Source organism: Callorhinchus milii, unplaced genomic scaffold, assembly GCF_018977255.1.
Source record: "Callorhinchus milii isolate IMCB2004 unplaced genomic scaffold, IMCB_Cmil_1.0 Scaffold4, whole genome shotgun sequence".
NCBI classification, from domain to species: Eukaryota; Metazoa; Chordata; class Chondrichthyes; order Chimaeriformes; family Callorhinchidae; genus Callorhinchus; species Callorhinchus milii.
In genome coordinates this window covers 68,374,232-68,396,692 of record NW_024704745.1, presented here as the reverse complement: position 1 = coordinate 68,396,692, position 22,461 = coordinate 68,374,232, and the positions used below count along the sequence as shown (strand labels likewise).

General features: G+C 40.4%; 1 protein-coding gene across 1 annotated transcript; it reads left to right on the top strand.

Annotated features, from left to right (window-relative positions):
* The first annotated feature begins 4,028 nt into the window (after positions 1–4,028).
* mtmr6 (myotubularin related protein 6) lies at positions 4,029–22,189 on the top strand. The gene is made up of 14 exons (XM_007900638.2): positions 4,029–4,135; positions 7,585–7,707; positions 8,761–8,923; positions 10,136–10,293; positions 12,839–12,967; positions 13,384–13,518; positions 14,548–14,680; positions 14,995–15,104; positions 15,945–16,070; positions 17,059–17,108; positions 18,066–18,266; positions 19,195–19,329; positions 19,427–19,553; positions 19,739–22,189. Exons 1-14 carry the CDS (start codon positions 4,112–4,114, stop codon positions 20,006–20,008), a joined length of 1,884 nt encoding a protein of 627 aa, XP_007898829.1. The 5' UTR covers positions 4,029–4,111; the 3' UTR covers positions 20,009–22,189.
* The last annotated feature ends 272 nt before the right edge of the window (positions 22,190–22,461 follow it).

The window sequence follows — 22,461 nt, the reverse complement described above, 5'->3', positions numbered from 1 at the left end:
CCCCTCCAAGGCAATCAAAACTGCACACAGTATTCCAGGTATGGTCTCACCAGGGCCCTATACATTTGCAGCAAGACTTCCCTACTCTAATCGTTTCACAATAAATGCTAACATACCGTTCGCCTTCCTAATTGCTTGCGAGCCTTCAGCTCCCCTCTCGACTCTCTTCCCCCTCCTCGCTCCCTCCCTTCCCTCCCCTCACCCTGACCATTTCCCCCCCTGCTCGGGTCATGACCCAACTGTGCAGCGCCTTGGGACGTCCTCCTGACGTGAAAGGCGCTTTATAAATGGAATCTTGTTGTTGTTGTTGTTGCTGCACCTGCAGACTAACTTTCTGTCTGCCTCAGTTCCCACCCGTAGCTTGGGCCCAACCTGTATTGTTAAATGCTTTGGGACGTCCTCCCAATATAAAAGGTACTATGTAAATTTGTATTGTACGGTATTGTAACAGCAGATGTCAACCGGTGTTATTTTATTGATGCTGGAGCATTTTGTCAGGTTAGTGTATCAAAAGCAAATGTAACTACATGGATGCAGTTCCCCATCTCAATGATACTCTGTTCATTAAAACACCCATTTTGTGTTCCAAATAACACCGCAGAACATACCTTTAATATGGCAGTGCAGTACTTTGGGAGTTTCTTCCGGTGTCCTGACCAACAATCCCTCAGATAAATGATAAATCCCATATTCATTATGTTGCTGTTTGTGGAACATTGCGGTGCACAAATTGCCTACAAATGCAGTCAAAACACGAGCTCTGTTTATGGCAAAATCATGGCAGTCTAAACGCAACGGTGCAAACAAATAAAAGCATTAACCAATTTAGTGCTGCATTGTCAGAGATGGGGGTGATTAAGGATTATGTATTATAATAGTTATGAGCATTGGGATGTTCCCCTCCCTTGATACCTTCAAGACCCTCCTCTTCGACTGTGCTTTCGATCTCTCTGCTTCCCTCCCTGCCCTCGACCCTCTCCCACCCCGACCCTCAGCTCGGGTCCGTAACTCTGTCTGTCCAGCACCTTGGGACGTCCTCCCGACGTGAAAGGCGCTATACAAATGTAAAGTTAATAAAGCCTACCACCTGATCTCAAACTTATCCCTACTCCTCTCCTGACCTCCCAGCTCCAGTTGCTTGCCCCCCTGGTAACAGACATTGTCAATCTCTCTTTGTCCACTGGCACAGCTCCCAGCCCCTTAAAAAACAGCTGTCATCACCCCCATCCTCAAAAAACCTTTCCTTGAACCATCTCTGTTCCCTAATTACCGTCCCATCTCCAACCTCTCTTTGCAAGGTCCTGAAACGAGTTGGTTGCTTCCGAGCTTCGCTTTATCCTGGCATTCCCTACACTCCCTCTAATCGAGATCCTGTGCTGCTCACACTGCAGAGCCTGCCCTAATCAAAGTCACAAATGACATTCTGTCCATCCGTGACCAGGGCTCTCTCTGCCTGCTTGATCTCTGCCTGTCTCCTTGTCCTTGATCTCTGCCCCCTTCAACATCATCAACCGTTCTATTCTTCTCTGCTGCCTTTCCTCTCAGTTCCACCCTTCACTGTTCTATCCTTTCCTTTTCTATTCATACCCTTCCCATCATCTCCACTTTACATCTGCCAACAGCTTCTCTAGCCCCCACATCATCATATGCAGTGTTCCTCAGGGCTTTATCCTTGGACCTCTCTTTAATATTTACGTGCGCCCGCTCGGTGATACCATCCGCAGGCATGAAATTAACTTCCACATGTAGGCAGCTGACATCTGACTCCATCTGCACTCAGCAGGTCAGGGAGCATCTATGGAGAAAGGAAAGTGAGTCTATGATTCGGAACCCGACCCTTCGTCAGAATTGGGGCGTGTTGGGAGGGAGAGGCTTTTAAGGGCTAACAGAGAGGTAGGTGGCAGGGCAAGGAAGACAATAATAATAATAATAATCCTTGAATTTGATATAGCGCTTTTCACGTCTTCTAGACGTCTCAAAGCGCTTCACAGAATATACTGTGAAGTGAATTGACTGCATTTTTTGTGGGCGAAAGAAGGAGAAAATGGGGTAGAGGACAGGGGATGATGGATTAAAGAGATGTTAATAATGCAAAACAAAGGGGAGAATTGCAACAAAACTGGGGAATAGAGGTGTCTATAATGCAAAACAAAAGGAGGGAAAAATTGCAACAAAACAGGCAGACCAGAAAGAGAAAAGATGTGTCTGGGACCCAGATGATGTGGTAATGGTCACAGAAGAGGGGAAGGGGGGAGGTGAGTCACTTTCCTTTCTCCATAGATGTTCATGTTGACTCACTTTCCTTTCTCCTTAGATGCTGTCTGACCTGCTGAGTGTACCCAGCGGCTTCTGTTTTTGTTTCAGATTTCCAACATCTGCAGTATTTTGCGTTTTGTCTATCTCTCTGCCTCTATCCTTGATTCCTGGACCAACCTGACGGGTTGTCTGTCAGACATCAAGTCCTGGATGAGAGTTAACTTTCCGCAGTTGAATGTTGATAAGACACAGAACCTCTCCTGCTTGTCTCCTGTCAGCGCCTCTTCACATCAGGCACTGACAAGCATCACCATTCATGGATGCACACTCCACCTCCCCAAACCAGTACAGTATCTTGGAGTCTTGTTTGACCTAAGTGTTCTTTAAAGCCCACAACAGTGCCTTGTCCCCTTCAGATTTCCCCCACCTCCGCAAGCAACATTGTGGAGACTCCTGACTTAAATTTTGCTAAATTATATTTCGCCCACAAAATACCCACATATATTGCCAGTATATTCTGTGAAGCACTTTAAGGCACTATATCAAATGCAATAAGTCCTGTAGCTCAGTGGTTAGAGCACTCGCCTCACAAGTGAGAGACCTGGGTTTGATTCCTGGCTAAGCAAATGTTGGGCAAGTTTTGTTACTCCACGCCTCTGTTTACCTAGCAGTAAGTAGGAACCTGGTTGTTAGTCGATTGGCAGATCGCTTTTCCGGGGGTAATGATTCACATATCAAATGACAAAAATCACAGATACGCTCCAGGCTAATGACTATGTGGTGATGGTAATACAGATGCTTTGCACAGTCACACTTAGTCACTTCTCCAGAGCCACTTTCAAAACTGGGAGCATTTCATCCACCTAGGAATCCACTAAAGAGACGCCTTAGAGGAGGCACGGCTAGCACATTAATGGGGAGAAATTCACCTGACTCTGGTATGTAGTATTAAATAATAGTTTGGTCACTGAATCCACGACTGTTTGTGGGCCAATGTTGAGCGCAATTGGCTGCTGTGTTTTGCCCACAAAATATACATACATATTTTATATTATTATTATACATTATATTATTTTATATTATTATTATACAGTCAATTCACTTTACAGTATATTCTGTGAAGCGCTTTGAGATGTCTCAAAGATGTGATGATATCAAATGCAAGGATTATTATTAATATAATAATAAATTAGATAAATATTTGAGGTATAGATCAGCCATAATCTTAGAAAACGGTGGAACAGACTCGAGGGGCTGAATAGCCTACTGTTTTTATGTCTCTTATTGGAGTGGAGTTCTGTAGCTCAGTGGTTAGAGCACTCGCTTTGCAAGTGAGAGACCTGAGTTCAATTCCAGGCACAGGGCGAAACCTTGGGCAAGTTTCCTAACTCCACACACCTAATAATAATCCCTCCAAAAACAATAATAAATTGGTCATTTTCAATCTACGACTGTTTGTGGGACATTGCTGTGCGTTCGCCCACTAAATATACAGTCAATTCACTTTACAGTGTGTTCTGTGAAGCGCTTTGGGACGTCCTCCCGACGTGAAAAGCGCTATATCAAATGGAAGGATTATTATTATTATTATATGTAAATTGCTTGGCTCCAGGGAGTCTGTGACCATTGGAGAAGCGAAGGTGCAATTATGAGGAGCGGCCATTGCCTCCAAGGGGGGCGCTGTTTGTGGAGGGCGGAGCGCGGGGGAGGGAGCTGTCAGAGTGAAGTAATGCGGACACGGAGGAGGGAGCGCGGAGGGTGAAGCCGCCGCCGCCGCTGTGTTTGGAGGTCTCGGGTCGGGCTGCCGTCGCCACACGCGCTCTCCGCGGCTCGAGCTCGGCTGCCGTCTCTCGGGATGGAGCATATCCGGACCCCGCGGGTGGGTGTGCGAGTTTGCGCGGTGTGGGGGCGGCTTCAGGCCCGGCTCTGTGCCTGGGGGTGGGGGGGAGGATGGGGGGAGAGAGGGGGGGGCGGGGGATATCATAATGGCTCCTGTGTTTGATACAGACACTTATCTCTTGATTTCAACCCTCAGCTCAGGTGCCAACTCCTTAATTCTCCAGCGGCTCGGGATGCCCTGAAAGGTGCTGCACCGTACGCTGTAATTTGTTGTGATGTTGTTGACGCGTTTCCCAAGAGCTTCAGGGATATTTTGTTGAGTGAAGTGACTGTGCGGTTTGCGGGTGAATATGGCAGTCAATTTGCACATAGCAGTGTCCCACAAACAGCCTCGGAGTGAGTGACCAGTTTTACTTTGGGATTGTGGAGGGGGAGAGAGAGAGAGAGAGAGAGGGAGGGAGCGGTGGAAGTGTGGAGGGTAAGAGGGGGAGGGGTAATGGGAAGACTTTTCAGTGTGAACACTGTACCTCAGCTGTTTGCTTATAGTCTCATTGCAGGTGGTGTTGCCTTCTTCAGTAATTCACATTGTAAAGATTTCAGCTGCCAGCGATGACTCACTTCAAGTAGAAAAGGATTCACAAAAATAAACCTCCCATTTGATACAGGGCCTTGTCACGTTGGGATGATTTTTTGAAGTGCCTCACAGGGATTGCTGTAGTACGTAGGGTCTGTATTTTGTAGACAAATATGGGCAGCAAATTTGCAGTGAGTTATTTGGGAGATTGTTGGCCAGCACATTGGGGAAAACTCTCTTCTCGTTTCAAATGTGCCATGGGATTTTTAATGTCTGCTTGAACTATATATATATATATCTACATATTTCATTTTGTGTGTGAGTGATTGAAACGTTATTAAGCTTTCCATTCAACTAACATAGGCGGGTTTTGTAAAGCTGGCTGTCCTTTGCGTGACCCGTTTGAATTGATTCAATTTGGTTTCTGAATCTTGACTAATTTGCATTACTTGCATTAGTGAATTTGCTCTTAATTGCAAGGAGGAGGGAAGAGGAAAAGTGCTTCATCAGATATTAACCAAATTGAGGGATTGATTTGCTGTTACTTTTCCAAATGGAAATATAGGGTACTGTCATGTGCACTGTTTGAGTCTTAATGAACCATAATTTGTCCATTTCCAATTCAATATATATGGCAGTCACTACGCTTCAAAGTAATCATAGACTGTGATATGTGATAATGTGCAAAATCAAATTTATGTGTTAATTATTTATCTACATAAAGTACCATTTCCTGAAAGGATTAGCTTTGCTGGTGGACCAGTACATGAATACCATTCTCCTTCGAGCACTTTGCTGATAACCCTGAATGACTAGATGAGCCAGGTGGGAAGAATTATGGCAAGTCTTAGCAACTTGTCTGATATGCATACATGTGTACCTTTCCACACCGAATAGCGAACAGGAGCTGAAACACTGGTTGCTTTTCTTTTCTCTCTTTGCGTGCCTGCATCAACATGAGAGGGAGGAGTAAGGGGAAGAAAAAAGAACAAATCATGGAGTCCACCAGCTCAGTAGCTCTAGCTCTACATACCTGCTAATAATCCCTCAAAAAAACGAATAATAAATTGGCCATTTCAATCCACGACTCTTTGGACACTGCTGTGCGCAATTGGCTGCCGCATTTTGCCACAAATAAAAAGTCAATTCATTTTACAGTCTATTCTGTGAAGCGCTTTAAGACGTCTAGAAGACTTGAAAAGCGCTATATCAAATGCAAGGATTATTATTAAATGACCAACTTTGAGAATTCCCTGAAGGGGTTAACTTTTAAAGCGCAATTTGTTGTCCTCACTTGATATCTCTAATCCATACCCCATTAATTGTGAATCAGTGTTGAGTGGCGGAGGATGAAGTGCTAGCTGTTCACTGAAGGATTTGCTACTATTTCAGAACATTTTTATTCTTTAGAATCTAAACACAATATACCTTTCAATAGTTGAGAATCTGGCTGTAATTTTCTAATACTTTGCTAGTCCCCTAATAATTATCATGCAAAGTATGAGGAGATTATGAAACTCGCTGCTGGAACCTGTGAACTTGATGCATACATTAGAGAATAGAGGGATGAGGGAAATGGAAGAGATGAGGGCCTGTGTGGCGGATAAACATTGGCATGGACTTGGGCTGAATGGCCTATTTTGTGCATCTTTCTAATTCTCTTTCAAATCCCTTCATGCCCTTGCACCTCCCTACCTATCCGATCTGCTTGTCCCCCCACTCCACCACTCGCAGCCTCCGCTCGGCTGGCTCTGGCCTGTCGGTCCCTCATGCCCTCCGTTCCACCATCGGTGGCCATGTCTGCAGCCACCATGCTTTGAAATTCTGGAACACTCTCCCTCAGTTGCTCCGCCTTCCTCCCTCCCCACGTTCAAATCCCACCTAAAGACCTTACTTTTTGATCGTGCTTACAATCACCTACCCCCTTCCTCTGGCTAGGTGTCAGACTCAGTCACCCTCAAGCGCTCCAGGATGCTACCCTGCATGAAGGGGGTTATAGAAATGCAAGTTGTTGTTGTATTAATTAGTGTTAGTAGGTGTTTGCGTGTATCTTGGGTTGACTTATTTACCTGTTTAAGGTAGCTAGCTCCTCATAAGGAAAGAGTCTCAAGAGACAATGAATTTTAGCTTCATGCGGATGGCTTTGACCTATCAAAACAGGTTGGATAAGATTACAGTCATACTGGTGCATGGGTTTGCCGATGTGCCAGTACAATTGCAATCTTATGCAACCTGTTTAAAGCATGTATGTGCCCATGAACCAGATTTTGTGGCAATTACAATTTTAAAAAAAAATGTTAAATAAATTAGATAAGAGGAGAAGATATTGACAATCGCTTTGAGACGTCTTCCCGATGTTAAAAAGGCGCTATGTAAATTGTATTGTGTAAGGCTAACTTTTTTTAAAAAATATTTCTTATGAATAGCTTGGTATCAATGTTGTTCAGTTAGTAATACAGTCAGTATACACTCTGATACAGTAATCATTGGTTGACAGTCAGAATTGGTGTTACATTATTGGATTCAGATTAAATATTAAACTTGTTAAGTCTCACTGTTCAGATGAAAATGAATGTTAACGTGACATTATTTAAAAGATACTCCAGATTGATATAGTCATTTATTTCAAAGCTATTTGTGTGATTTTGCTGACAGATGGCTGTTTTCCTAAAAATCACAACTGAAGTAATTTGAGATATTTTTACTTGCTAAGTTGCTGCTTCCAGTTCTTTCTTTGTTTCAGTTACGGTGGGATTCATAACACTAAAACTATATTGCATATCCTTATCCCATACTATACCTTCCATGATTGATTTGAAAAATGAATTTTGTGGTAGATTTTTTAGCTTCATGTTCTTTTTCAAATGTATTTTCTTCTTTTAAATATATTTTCTTTTTCTTTTTAAAAAAAACAGGTGAATCAGGTGAAATTGCTGGACCGTTTCAGTAGTAACAAGTCAATTACTGGAACATTGTATTTGACTGCAACACATCTAATATATAGGGAATTGGATAAGGAAAATCCAAAGGAAATTTGGGTAGGTCCATCGTCTGAGCAGTTCATTTGTGATTGTGTTGCTTGATACATGGTTTAACTACTTATATGATTTCTTGAATTTTTTGAGCTCTTAAATACTGTTCCTTTTTGCAAAAAAAATCAATTTCCAATGCTGAAAATTAAAAAGTATAGTTATGTGAGCCATTGGACTTGAGCACAAAATATGTATCTCCTACATGTTTTGAAGCATATGGTTTTGAAGTAGTGTTGAAATCCTTCAGTAGTTAACACATTTTTTTTCGTCAGCTGTATGACAAAGCATTGCTGTTGCAACCTATTGTATTGCCCTTGAGAAACATTTTCGTGAAAGTAGAAACGTTATTAAAAAGGTTCTTCAGTCATCACTTATAAACAGTTCAAACTGAGCAGTAAAAGTAGATCAATGGCAGAAAGAGTAGCCTGGTCTTGGCTAATGACAGGAAATAACATTGGACACTCCCAATTTCTTTTAAACTGACTGTGCTTACTTGTCATTAAGTAAACATTGTCAAGATTCATAAGAATGTAATCTATATTCTGAACTGGGAGCTAATGTATGTTTGAGATCTAAATGATGTTCTGCATGTTGATTTTGTAGCAAGCTACTTTATTAAGCTGAACTTGATTACCGTAGTTTAATTTATATTGTGTATATTTATGGTTTGGTTATAAATACTTGGTTCAGTGTATTGCTTTAAGATCCACTGAAGTTCACAGCAGTCATTACATTTACATGAACAAAGTCATATACTTAAAAAGAAAGAGCAGATGTGTTGTAGAAGAGATCACACTATTTCTGTATTGCTTTTTGTTAATTAACCCAGTAAAAGGGGAAATGAAATTATTCGGTCTTTAGGAAAAGGGGAGGGAAGAAATTGGCTGGGAAATGCATCATAATTCTGTAGCTACAAAACACAAGTTCTGATTATTTAAATGTTTTTCTCCTTTTCCCTACCCCCCAAAAAGGAAGAAAATACAATTATTTTTTGTAGTGTTGCAGAATTTATACTTGTTTTATTTTGCCTACATTTAATTCCTGTCCTCATCCTTCCAGATAATTCATCACCATATTGCTGTAGTGGAAAAGCTTTCTCTAACTACAGTTGGATGTCCTCTGGCCATCCAGTGCAAGAATTTTAGGGTTGTTCACTTCATCATTCCAAGAGAAAGGGACTGTCATGACATCTACAACTCTCTGCTCAAGCTCTCACGACCAGGTATATACAAATATGTATTTTTGTATGTTTTAAAAGAAGGATGAAATGATTGAGGCAATTTTGTTAGAAAGGTTGGGGGGGAAATTATGTTCTTTCAGTCACTATGCCCCTGCTCTTTGGGAAGGTTTTCTAACATTAACCTCCTTTCACCCTATTCGTCTGCTTTCAAATCCCATTTAAAAGACTCTTCAACATTGCCTTTTGTTATCAACATCCAACCTCCCTGCCCCCCACCTCCCTTACTTCCATTTGCTCAAGCTTCCCCTTCATCTCTGTAAAGCACTTTGAAACATTATCCTACATGAAAGTCACTATATGAATGCGAGGTGTTGTAATCATTAACTTAGTTCTTCAAAAATGACTGCTGAGATATTAACAGAATTTTGTAAGATTCTTATCATGTGTTTGGCATTAGGTTTGTTTTAGAGATGGGGCAGTCTCGGAAACTCATGTTACCAGCAAAAGAGGTTGATGTTGCCATAGAAAGTTTTACATGTAAATCAGACTGAAGCCATCAGCGGAGGGCTAGTGCGATCTTTTCTTCTTTCTCTCTCTCTCTCTCTCTCTCTCTCTCTCTCTCACTCTGCCACCCTTCCCTCCGGCTTGGGTTCTCTGTCAGCTAAGTGAAGTCCCTTGAGACATTCTCCCAACCTGAAATGTGCTATGTAAATTGTTGTTTTCGTATCTTAAAGGAATCGAAGTATGTTTTTCCTGGATTTCAATTGCTCATTATAATCTATTTTGATTGTGGCAAGATTTAGAATCAGACGGTGGCAGATTCCAAGCAAAGTTTGAAAACTGGCCAGTGAGCAAAATGCCATTCAGTTTCCCTCAGTGCTTTGCTCACAGGCGGTTTTTGTTGGATTGTAATTTACCATTCTTCGAATGTGGCAATTCACAAATTGAAAGTTACAATTAGAAAGTCAGATCCAGTTTTGCAAAATGATATAAACTATTGTTTTTCCACAACATTCATTGCCAGTTTTGTTACGTTCTGTGCGTATGCGTACGTGTATGAGTGTTCATAGTGTGTCAATTTTCTATTTGTATGAGGCATACAAATATATGATTTCATTATCTTTATGCATGATTTGGTACTTTGTTTTTTGAGTAAAGTACAGGGGCTCCAAAAGTAGCGATTGATTTTAGTCTTATTTCCCAAAGTGCGGATAAAGATTTCAGACATGCTTGTAATACATTCTTTAATTTCAGTGAGTTTTGATGACCTGTGTGCATTTTCATACAACCCTAAGCAAACTGAACAAAAAAGGGTAATGGGTTGGAATCTTATAAACCTAAATGATGAATATCAACGTATGGGAGTTCCAAATAACATCTGGCAATTAACTGATGTAAACCGAAACTACAAGGTAAGAGGATGTGGGAGTTATTTTATTATGTACTGTTAACAGGTGCCTTAACAGGGAATGCTCATCTAACATTTATTCGGGCATTAATTTGTTCTCCAAATGTGATATTCACTAAATATGTTTAGGTGAAATGAATATAACATGCGGGAAAGGGGCAATAGTGCTGTAATTGTATGCAGATGCTTGATTTACTGCTCTCTGATTAGTGCCTACAACACTTCTATGGGCATTTAAATGTTTTAAATATCTGCTGGTGCTTTATGCCAAGCAGATAAGAGAGTAGCCAGGAAATGTTCTCAAGCATCGGCCAAAAATGTTTTTTTTTAGTTTTTCCAGAGTGCACAACCATGGCTGCAATGATACTCTATTCCTCTCCTATTGTATTCACTCAGAGTTGTCAAGCTTTTGCTCTGCACTTTAACCTTCTTCCCTAAATTTCTTCCCCTTCAGTAGCACAGCTGAGATTGATCTGCAGGGAATGACTTGTAATGAATTACCTATAACTCACTCACTAAAGCATTTGCGTTGTCTTCACGCAAAAAAAAATAATACGAATCAAACTATCCGAGAGACGTTGGACCTTGCATGGTTTTGTATATTATGGGTTTATTCCATTGAATTGCTAAAGTTTTTCTTTAAAAGAGGATCAACAAAATGGTGCATTTCTCCAGGTGGCGTCATGCTTCATTTATCATTGAATATCACTGAATAATAATTTCCTCAGACAATGGTACGAGAGTCTGTGAGGTCCAAATGTGTTCTGACCTGGAAATGTGAGGCACCACATAGTTATAGAGTTCAGCCTTATCTCTGGCAAATTCCTAATTGAGCCAAGTATCTGGGAACTACAATCTCTGAGAGTGAGGAAAGAGTAGAATTGGAGGATGAATCAATTTACTCTAAACGTACAGTAAGTCCATTTAAACGCATTGCTTTGTGGGGTTGGGGATGGGGAAGAGTAGATTTTGTCCTGAAACTTACAATGCAGAAGCAAAAATTTATATTTCTCTCAAATCTGAGTTGTGAAGTGATTCAGAGTGTGAGTTCAAATCTAACTTTTTCCTGTCGTTTGAGAATCTCGTTCGCAGTTCTCACTTGTGCCACTGGATGGAGCATTTTACTAACTTAATGAAACACAGTTTTAAAAAAAACTATTCAACTCATTATATTAGCATGTGTTTACCTAATTCCCTTTTATCTAATGGTTCTGTTCTTGAATGGTTCAGATCTTATCTCTCACACCACCTCCACTTCATCTCCACAAACGGCTTCTCCTCTAGCCCCCACACCGTCTCGCGCGGCTTTCCTCAGGGCTCTGTCCTTGGTCCCTTCCTCTTCAACATCTATGTGCTCCCACTTAGTGACATCATCCGCAAACATGGGATCAACTCTCAATTCTATCTCTCTGTCTCCACCCTCGACTCCAGGGCCACTGCTGTCCTAACAGAATGTCTGTCAGATATCAAGTCCTGGATGAGAGCTAACTTTCTACAACATCTCCCGGCTCTGCCACTGTCTCACACCACAGGCCGTAGAAACCCTCACACACGCATTCATAACATCCAGGCTTGACTACACAAAATCCCTGCTTGTCGGCCTCCCCAACTCCTCCCTCCATAGGCTGCAGATCATCCAGAACTCTGAAGCCCAGGTCCTCTCCCACACCAGGCTCTATGACCTATCACCCCCATCATTGCCCAAACTCCACTGGCTTCCCATCACACAGAGAATACAATTCAAGATCTTGATCCTCACCTTCAAAGTCCTCCCCCAACCTCTGTGACCCCCTAACCCCCTACCAACCCGCTCCCACTGCTCAGCGAGCTCCAGCCTGCTATACGTCCCCTGCCTCGCCCACATCACCATTGGCGGGTGGGCCTTCTTCCGCCACCCTCTGGAACTCCATCCCACAGTCCCTCCCCATAAGTGCCCCCTCACTTGCCTCTTTTCAAGATCCGTCTCAAGACCCTCCTCTCAACCGTGCCTTCGTTCATCCTCCTTCCCACTCACCCTCCGCCCTCTCCAATCCCGACCCCCAGCTTGGTCTGAAGCACTGATTGTCCAGCCCCTTAGGATGTCCTCCCAATGTGAAAGGCGCTATACAAATGTAATTTTGTTGTTTTAAGTTTCCCCAATTGACTACTGCAACAGTCATCACCAACTTATTGGACATTGTAATGGTATCATGACTTTTTGATCACCCTATATTTCTTTTTTTTCCGGTCTTCCTCCTACAAGATATTGCAAACCTGTTGCAATTTGTTTCAATAATTCTTTGACTTTTTTAAAGAAGGGGCCTTGGTGTTGAGATCCACTATTGATTTGCTGTTTAATCTATATTATTCAAAAAGGCGTAATAGGAACTTGAATTGAATTTATTGCTCGAAATGCTTTCTTTTTATGAATGTAAATTGGAAAAATGTTTCATATTACAACATAAAGTCTGTATTTGGAAGTGACCAAGTTTTTTAAAAAAGTTCTATTGATTTTCTTTATTAATGTAGCTCTTCACAAGTCTGATAATACTTTTCTTTCTCCTCACAAGATTTGTGATACATACCCAACAGATCTATATGTTCCCATAAGTGCCAGCAAACCCATTATTGTTGGCAGTTCAAAGTTCAGGAGCAAAGGAAGATTCCCGACCTTGTCTTATTTTTTTCAACAAAACCAGGTATAACCAGTCATTAAGACTAAGAATGTACGTACAGATTTTTAAAATATAAATGCCTAGTGTGTGTGTGCGCCTTGGGATGTCCTCCCGACGTGAAAGGTGCTCTATAAATGGAATCTTGTTGTTGTGGGGGGGAGGAGGGTTGTATAAATATTTTCAGAAATTAAATTGTAAGTGTTTGGAGAAAAATGGGTAGCGGTGTTATTGTTTCCTCCTGTGAGTTGTATCAGCCACGAGCTGTATTTCTCATGGTAATTTAACTAAAAATTGAGTTCATTGATGCTGCTAATTGATAAAGCGCACCAAGATGCCACCCAGCGTGAAGAGCACTATATAAATGCAAGTTGTTGTTGCTAAGGTACTGCTTGAGCTTACACAGGCGCTTCTTGTCTTCAATAACCTTTGTTTTATTTCAGGCAGCCATATGTAGATGTAGTCAGCCGCTTTCGGGCTTTAGTGCCAGATGTCTGGAAGATGAGCACATGCTGCAAGCTATAAGTAAAGCCAATCCCAACAGTCGCTTCATGTATGTCATGGATACCAGGCCAAAAGTATGTGAAAATCTTAAGTCTGTCTTTATGTCATTTTACGACATCTGCAATTTATGAGAGATTTTAATAATAATCATTGCATTTGGTATAGTGCTTTATCACATCGAGACGTCTCAAAGCACTTCACAAGATATACTGCAAATGGATTGATTGTATTTTGTGGGTGAACGGGGCAGCCAGTTTGTGCACAGGAATGTCCCACAAATGGCCACAAACCTATCATTATAGGTAATAAATTACCTATGATACAGCAAGGAAACAGACCATTCATCCCAACTTCTCTGTGCTGGTGTTTATGCTCCATATGTGCCTTCACCCCCACGCCCATACTCCTCATTTCCTCCTCCCACATGAATGCAATCCATTTCCTCAAATCAATTGGTCTCAGCCTGGCTCAGTTCATAGCACCATCACCTCTTGAGTCAGAAGGTTATAGGTTCAAGCCCGATGCTGGGACTTGAACTCTCGTAGCCTAAGTTTCACTCCAATGCAGTGCTGGTGGGGTGCTTCACTGTTGGAGGTACTGTCCTTTGGATGAGACATTAAACCGAGGTTTAGGTGAATGTTAAAGATCCCATGGCATGCGACGCTACCCTGTGTGGAGGGTGCAATACAAGTTCAAGTTGTTTTTGTTGTCATTTGAAAAAAGAAGGGAATTTCTCCCAGTTTCGTGGCCAACAATCTCTCAAATAAAATTGGTCATTTGTTTAATATCTGTTGGTGGGGCATTGCTGTGCACAATTGAGCTGCCGCGTTCACCTACAAATCCACTATTACTCCACAATAACTGCTGTAAAGCTTTAGGATGGCCTCTTAACATGAAAGGCACTATATCAATGCAAGGATTATTATTAAATACGTTCTTGCTTTTCTCTTTAAACATAGTTTGTGGAAGTGAGTTCCACATTCTCATCACCTTCTTCATAAAGAAGTTGCTCCTAAACCATCTTCTAGATTTGGTGAAGTACAGCTTAAAAAAAAAATTACCTTTTTAATGACATAACCCAACCTATTTACATTTTTTTTCAGCTAAATGCCATGGCAAACCGAGCTGCCGGCAAAGGATATGAAAATGAAGATAATTATTCCAATATTAGGTTCCAGTTTGTTGGGATTGAAAACATCCATGTAATGAGAGCTAGCTTACAGAAAGTTGTGGAAGGTTGGTAGTGTTACATTATTATAGCGCAACATCAAAGCTTTTCAGAACTAGAGGAATTTATCAGTCTTTCCCTTGAACTTATGTTTAATGGGGTATAGTTCTTAGTCTGTTCCGGGCATTAGTTGCTACAATTGGTCTTAATGTCCCCTTGAAGATCACCAGTACCTTTTTAAATGTAGCCCAGTAGAAGGAAGATAAAATGTTAAATATATGGATGTTAGTGGTGGGGGGGGAGAAAGGGGACATAAAGTGTACCTGTAATGACCATCAGTACATTAATTCTGAACTATCTCAATATGGATGTGTGTTTTCAGTGTGTGGATCCAAAGCTTTATCTGTCAACGACTTTCTCTGTGGCTTGGAGAGTTCCGGATGGCTTCGCCACATAAGAGCTGTGTTGGACGCTGCATCTCTTCTTGCAAAAGTACATTTGAATTCAAAATACATTTTATATCTTTTTTTCTCTTTTAAAACAAAAATAATTTTCCAAATACTGTATTAGGCAGAGGCTCCTGGTCCTCAGCCTCTTCATATTGAGGTGAGACATATGGGTCCTATTTGACTTCTGGCACGTCACACAATTTAATATGTGAACCTTGACTATAAGGCCTTCACACGCAAGCCTATCACTTCACTCAGCTGTCACATATGCACACTTCCAGTAGAGGGAGCTGAAGAGGGACCAGTAAACCCAAATGGCTTTTAACCCCTAATTTGGGGAAAGCCAGGGCTAATTTAACCTCCGCTCTGCAGCCCCCAATTCTATAGACCGGGATTCAAACCACCGAGCTCCTGGTCTGAATGCCGTAGCTCTATACACTATGCTATTGGGGCTACCGACCATTTATACCTTGATCATTTTTTTATTTCCATTAAATGATGGAAAGCTTTTGTTTGTTAGGATATTGCTGTAGGAATAAGTATACAAATACAGGAACCATGGTCCATGTATAATCACTTAGATAACGTAATCTCCATTGGATCAAAGCACCAATAAACTATCTCTAACCACAGCCATAGTTGTTAGATAGCTAGTTTACTCATTCAGTTAATAAAAGAAAGGTTAATGGATAATGTTGGTATTAGATCAGAATAGGTAGTACCAATATTTATAGTACATGATTGCATTTTCAGTACCTTTGAAGTACGGATACAATTGCACTCTTTTTTAATTGGGAGATTATTCTTTGTTATTCTTAAGATTGTTTTTGAAAAATTATCTTGTTGAGAACAATGACGTGTTATGTTCTGCATTTTTAAACAGGCAGTGGGACAAGAAGGTGCCAGTGTCTTGGTGCATTGCTCTGATGGTTGGGATCGTACAGCACAAGTGTGTTCCTTGGGTTCTCTGCTGTTGGATCCGTACTATAGGACAATGAAAGGATTTATGGTAAGAATGCTAGCCTGTGTAAAGATAAAAACCTTCCAGTTTCATTATAAGTCCAACTCAATATGTACTTAATTCTACTTTTTAAAAATCTAGTACCTGGGATGAATAAGAAAGGTAGATAACATCAGTATTTACTCCAAGGTTTATTCTGTACCCATGCCCACTAAGTATAGAATTCCAGTACTGCAAAAATCTGACACATGCGTGACATCAATGAGCATGTATGGACTTGACAGACATTAAAATGATTGTTTTTCCAGGGGTAATTATCCCCCTACAAAAAAATGAATGGTCATTTAATCCAGACTATTGTAGGACACTGTTGTGCACAAATAGCTACCCGCATTTTACCCAGTAAATAGACAGTCAGTACACTTTATAGCATATCCTGTATATAGAGGGACTTCAAGAGGTTGAGTGATTTGTATCTGGAGGTGGGGGATTTAAGATTTAATGGAGATTTACGAGTAAATGGAGCTTTAGATTTAAATGGAACATTGACCAACTGAATCGTAAGGGCCATACATTTTCAATTAAGAATTGGAAACATTCTTTGAAAACTTTTGCGCGTCTTCCAATACAATCTTGTTTCAGTGCCCTAAAATGCTGGCTGTACAGTCAAGTTTTCAGAGCTGAGCTCAGACCAGTATTGTTTCAGACTGATATTGGCCTTGGAAAGTGGATCACACAATACATTCTATCTTACTGGAAGATGGTAACATTCTATTCTACTGTAAATATGCTTATAGAAATTAGATTCATTTTAAAACTCACCTTTTCCTATCAATGACCTGTAGGTTAGATCCATCAATTATCTGATCTTTACTATGGATTTAATTTGAGAGTAATTTCAGGCTAAATACATCACTCATTCAGTCATACGTATATCTTATACCAAAGGTTGAAAATTGTAGTTTTAAGTATTACACAAAGTATGTTCCTATTGTTGTTTTGGTACTAACATGTATGCCTTCTTTTCTATTGCAAGGTTTTGATAGAAAAAGACTGGATTTCATTTGGCCACAAGTTTACTGACAGGTATAGTGAATGTTGCTTCCCAGGAGAATTTTTTTTATAAATCGAATATTGCAAATTGAAACAATTGCAAACCTGTTTTGGCAATGGATTTGCTTCTGATTTAAATGGAGAATTGACCAAATGAGTTTTAAGGAGCCATATGTTTTAATGAAGAATTGAAAACATTCTTTGAAAACTTTGTGCGGAAGTTTTGTGCATGTTCCAATGCAATCTTGCTGCATTGTCCAGCATGGTGGCTATGTAGTTGAATCTTCAGACTGTTCTCATTAATAGCAATACTTCAATAGAACTCCATTATAATACAATAGTTGTGACTCCATAAGTTTCCAGCCAGGGGGCACAATCCCATTTATGACTGGTGATGTCACTATTAGGCACTAAGGAAATGATACTGATTATGACCTGATAATCCGATAATCGCCATTTTGCACCCCGCTCTCTGGAGTTCCATTACTGGAGCCCTTCCGACTTGCTCCCTCCCTCTCCTCTATCAAGGCACGTCAAGACCTAACACTTTGACCATGCTTTTGGTCATGGCTTCCCCTCCCCACCTCCCTCAGTTCCCACCCCTAGTTCAGGTGTCCAGTCAGCAGTGTCAAGCACTTTGAGATGTCCTTCCAACATGAAAACGGTTCTGTGCCAATGTTATATTTCTAGAAATATTGCTTATGTGGTCCGCGGACGTTTCTCAAATAGAGTATCTGGCCTCAGCAGCCAAAACAATCCTCCAGATAAAATTGGTCATTAATTTTATGGCTGTTTATGGGATGTTAATTTGCACAAAATGACTGCCACATTTTCCTACAAATACACTTTACAATAAAATCCTGTATTTTGAGACTTTGTGAAGATGTGATAAGGCAATATATTAACTGTGAGCATTATTATATCTCATGTAAATATCTAATAAGGAATAAAAACAGATTTCTAAATATTTTGTTCCTACCTGCTATTTAGATGTGGTCAGCTAGATGGGGACCCCAAAGAAATATCACCTGTGTTTACGCAATTTATCGAATGCGTTTGGCATCTGACTGAACAGTTTCCTCGTGCTTTTGAGTATAGTGAAGTTTATTTACTTGAGATCCATGAGCACGTTCATTCCTGTCAGTTCGGGAACTTCATTGGAAACTGCCAAAAAGAACGGGAAGAAATGAGGTAAGAATTATTGCAAGTTAAGTATTTGGCAAGAGATTTGGTAAAGAAAGAAATTCTTATTTTTTTAAACTTGTAGATCAACTGGGGGATAAATCTTAAATTAACCTGTTGTAAAGAGTGGGAATGGTATTTTATTCCATTCAAATCATGAATTAAAAATACAGTAGTGATATTAATACCATAAGGCTGCAAAACTTCTGAAAATCAACAGCACCTCCAAAATAATCCAGTTGTATTATCTTCATTGGTATCTCTGCTTCCACCCTTTGGAACTCCATCCCACAGATCCTTCACCTCGCCCCTACCCTTGCCTCCTTCAAGGAACGTCTCAAGAACCTCCTCTTCAACCGTGCCTTTTGTCACCCTCCCAGCCCCAACCCGCCTGCCCTCCTGATCCCAGCCCCTAGCCCGGGTCAAAATCCGACTGTCTAGCGCCTTCGGATGTCCTGATATGAAAGGTGCTTTACACATGTAATTTGTTGTTATATGGGAGCTTTGGTGCCTGTTGCTGGTGGTGCTGACAGTGGCTGTGTAAGCACATTGCTAAATGCACCTAAGTGATGCTGGAGCAGTAAAATTGCGTTTTCAATAGTTGCCATAGTTGTGAAAATTCAATAGTTGCCACAAAATTCAATATGACATTGACATGGAAAATGAGCATCATTGTGGAGGAGACCACTTCATTGTGATACCGTATAAGCAGATGATTAGATTGCCTTTGTTCCCGACCCCTTCTAATTTATCTGAATATTGGTCTTAAAACCAAATACTAGCGATATATTGTTTGAAGCTGATCAGAATCTTTACCGTTGCAGAGTTGAATAGATGAGAGGATGACTTAGAGATTTACATTGATGAATAAAATAATGTTGGCCTAATTCAAGTTCAAACCTAATGTATGTATTTTAAAATATTTTCTTGCTGGCAGTATTAAACAAAAGACCCACTCCCTGTGGCCATACCTTTTGGAAAATCAACACAAGTATCTGAATCCTCTCTATGATTCTAATCTTTCCTGCACTCAAGAAATACTGGAACCAAGCGGCGTCTCTTTCAACTTTAAGTGAGTTTAAGCATTTTACTGTGATTGTAGGACTCTTATATACAGCATGTGCCTACTTTAGTTGCTCTGATTCTTAAATAAAAAATTGTCATTCCAGGTTTTGGCGCAGTATGTATCATCAGTTTGACCATGCAATGCATCCGAGACAATCAAGACTCAATCTGGTGTGTTCTCTCAGTGAACAGAATAACCAACTGGAGAAAGAAATCCAAAAACTGAGAGAGGCGAGTTGTATCAGAATTTTGTTCTTAAATTCTCACGCACGCAAAAGTAACAGAAAAACATATCTTAGTGCTTGGCAGTTGTACATTTTAAGTGTTAAAGTTGAATTTGTTAAATCTATATTAGTAATGTCATTTAAGCTTTGAAAAAATGCTATTTGTCATTAACTCTTTCTTTCTGTTTGTAGAAAATAATAAAACTAGGTCAAGAACCAGAGACGATCCATGATATCCCCAAGGAATCTTTTCATCCCGTGAGCCGATTATCACAGGCGCTTAAGGCAGCTGAGAATGTGTCTCGTGAGGGGCAGCAGCCAACTGTGCAAAAGAAGCTGATTAGAACAGAAGAGAGTGGTACCAACCCTGGAGAGGGCTGCAAAGAACTCAAAGCTGCTTTCTCTAAAGCTGAGCCCACGATAGTCAGCTTGGAGCTTGGAATGGCCAAGATGACCTGCTAGGTCCGAATTACAAATTGAATGATGTGTTTATCACAGGAGAAATGTTTGCTGAAGTCGTGAAGAGCCTGATAATTAAGTATTCAGTAGAATAGAGTTGCACAGCTTTCACCTAGCCAGTCGGTTGGCATTGGATCATTTGATTTGTTGCCAGAGGTCTGGTGTTGCACTGCAGATTGGATTTGGTTCTCATTACCTTAACTTAACTCAAGTAGTCATTAAACACATTGATACTAAATGTAGTACTTCAGAAATTCCATTCTAAGGAGTTGTGATATTCTTGATCTAAACCACTTAAGTTGCACTATTGCAAAAATTTGTACGATAGTATATATATATTGATTCATTAGATCTTGCACAATAAGTTTGACCTATTGCTGTGGACTGACTGCCCTGAAATATCAGGTTCTGGACAGCCCGCGCCCCAGAAGTAAGGCGTTGCAAGCTTTAACTCAGCCCATTTGGCTTGACTGTAAATGTATCTGTCATAATTGCGCTTTGCAGACACAAAAATCTAAAATGAGTTATTGCATAAGATGCACTTGATTTAGTATATAATCATGTGAAACTTATTTAATTGTGCAACAATACTGTTGGAACGTTTCTGGTGTTGTAGGCCCAAACAAATTAGCTGCTAATTGCCCTAGTTATAGGAAGAACTTTTTTCACCAAATGTGTGCTTGAAATGGAGCAAATTCAGCATGAAAACGCTGGTTTACTGTGGCCAAATTACATCCCAGTTTGACTACCTACAACAAGCCAACCGAGGCAGATGGCCTGAATCAGTCTTGGTTCCAGGAAATGGCACTGGAGCCCTTATTGTAGCAAGGATGTTTCTCACAGCTGTAAGACCAGTTAGCATGGGGAAACACATGTCCATTTTAAACATGGAGCCTCTGAAATTCGGGTTTGAAAGGATAGGTCCAAAGGTCTGTAATTCAGTAAAAATGATTTAATCCTCAGAAAATATTGCTTTAAAGTTCACTGTTTTATATTGGATCTCCCCCCTTCTCATGGAGATAGAAAATGTGAGCACTGAAACTGAGATTAACTATAAAGGGAATTTAATCAAAATGTTTTAATATAGGTTTTCAGTTTTGATTTAGATATGTATATATCCTGATCTGGGGGAGGAGAAGAGGCAATCTGCTCTCAGTGTTGTTGTGTAACTGGATCCTGGGAGGTATTTGATTAATTACAAAATTGCCTCTCCCATGCACCTGTCTGGGATGAATGAAATGGGTCACCTGCTAGGTGAAAAAATGGGTAGAATAATTTATGCCCTATGTGGTGCACTGCACCATCAAACTGACTGCAATATAACTGCATTCACAATGTCTGACATCAAACTGATTGCACTATAACTGCATTCACAATGTCTGACTAGGAAATCATAATGAGCTTGCAACAGTTTGGATTTTGGTGTCCCTGAGCCTTAACAGTCCCAGGCGACAGTTATAACTGAACCCCTTCTTTCTCCCCCCTCCCCCAATGGCCACATTCTGATAGTGTTTGTGACATGGATTTTGTGTATTCAATATTAATATCCTATTTAGAGTGAATTGAGTAGATGTAGTTGTGTGTGAATGATAATCCCAGAATAGGTTAGTTGCTCTTTGTCTTCTGTCCGACATGATGCTAGTGCCCATTATTAAAGAAATTCTGTATACATAAGGGTATTTTACTGTGTCAGTAAAGGGTAAACTGAAAGAATTTATGCCTTGGTACTGTAGCTATAACGCAGAAATGAGGAGAGCACTTGTGGATGGAACAACTTTGTTCCATATTAAAGGGGAAATCTTTATCCTGGTCTAAACATATCAAATTCACCACATTCTAGATAATTTTGTCCCACCTGTACCACTTAACATTCTTGAATATAAAACAACTAACTGCGAAAACATTTCATTCATTCCTGGTGTTGCGTACATTTTGACCTTTGGCTCTATGCATGGTTTTGTTTCCTGTGTGCAAATTATATTCTAGAGTGAGACAGTTTCTTTTGCAGCTGTACTCGTAGCTGAGTAGGCAGGAGGAGTGAAAACAATTAGCAGTATGATATATCTAGGTAATTGCATCTAAGGTGCTTTGTAAAGGAGTTTTAGCTGTACACTGCATCATAAGTAATAATCAGTGATCCTTGCATTTGATATAGCGCCTTATCATGTCTTCGAAACATCTTAAAGCGCTTCACAGAATATACTATAAAGTAAATTGACTATATGTAAGTACTGAGATTGCTCCATTAACATTAAAGTGGGACAAGTTGCTCAACCTTCTTAACGAGAGCACACAGAAGGTTTGCTTCAAAATACATGATCAAACTTACATTTGCTATACGTTTAATCCATTGACTACTGTTAAGATGATTTAAAAGCTATATATCTGCTTTATTTAGAAAAAACTTGCAAAATAGCTACACATTGCAAAGACTGCAGTTTCAGGTTAGGACTAGT

Excerpts from the sequence above, each read along its gene's own strand:
- mtmr6 (XM_007900638.2), top strand. The coding sequence starts at position 4,112 with ATGGAGCATATCCGGACCCCGCGG. Across the intron at positions 4,136-7,584 it reads AGCATATCCGGACCCCGCGG|GTGAATCAGGTGAAATTGCT; the intron begins GTGGGTGTGCGA and ends TAAAAAAAACAG. Across the intron at positions 15,105-15,944 it reads CTGCATCTCTTCTTGCAAAA|GCAGTGGGACAAGAAGGTGC; the intron begins GTACATTTGAAT and ends ATTTTTAAACAG.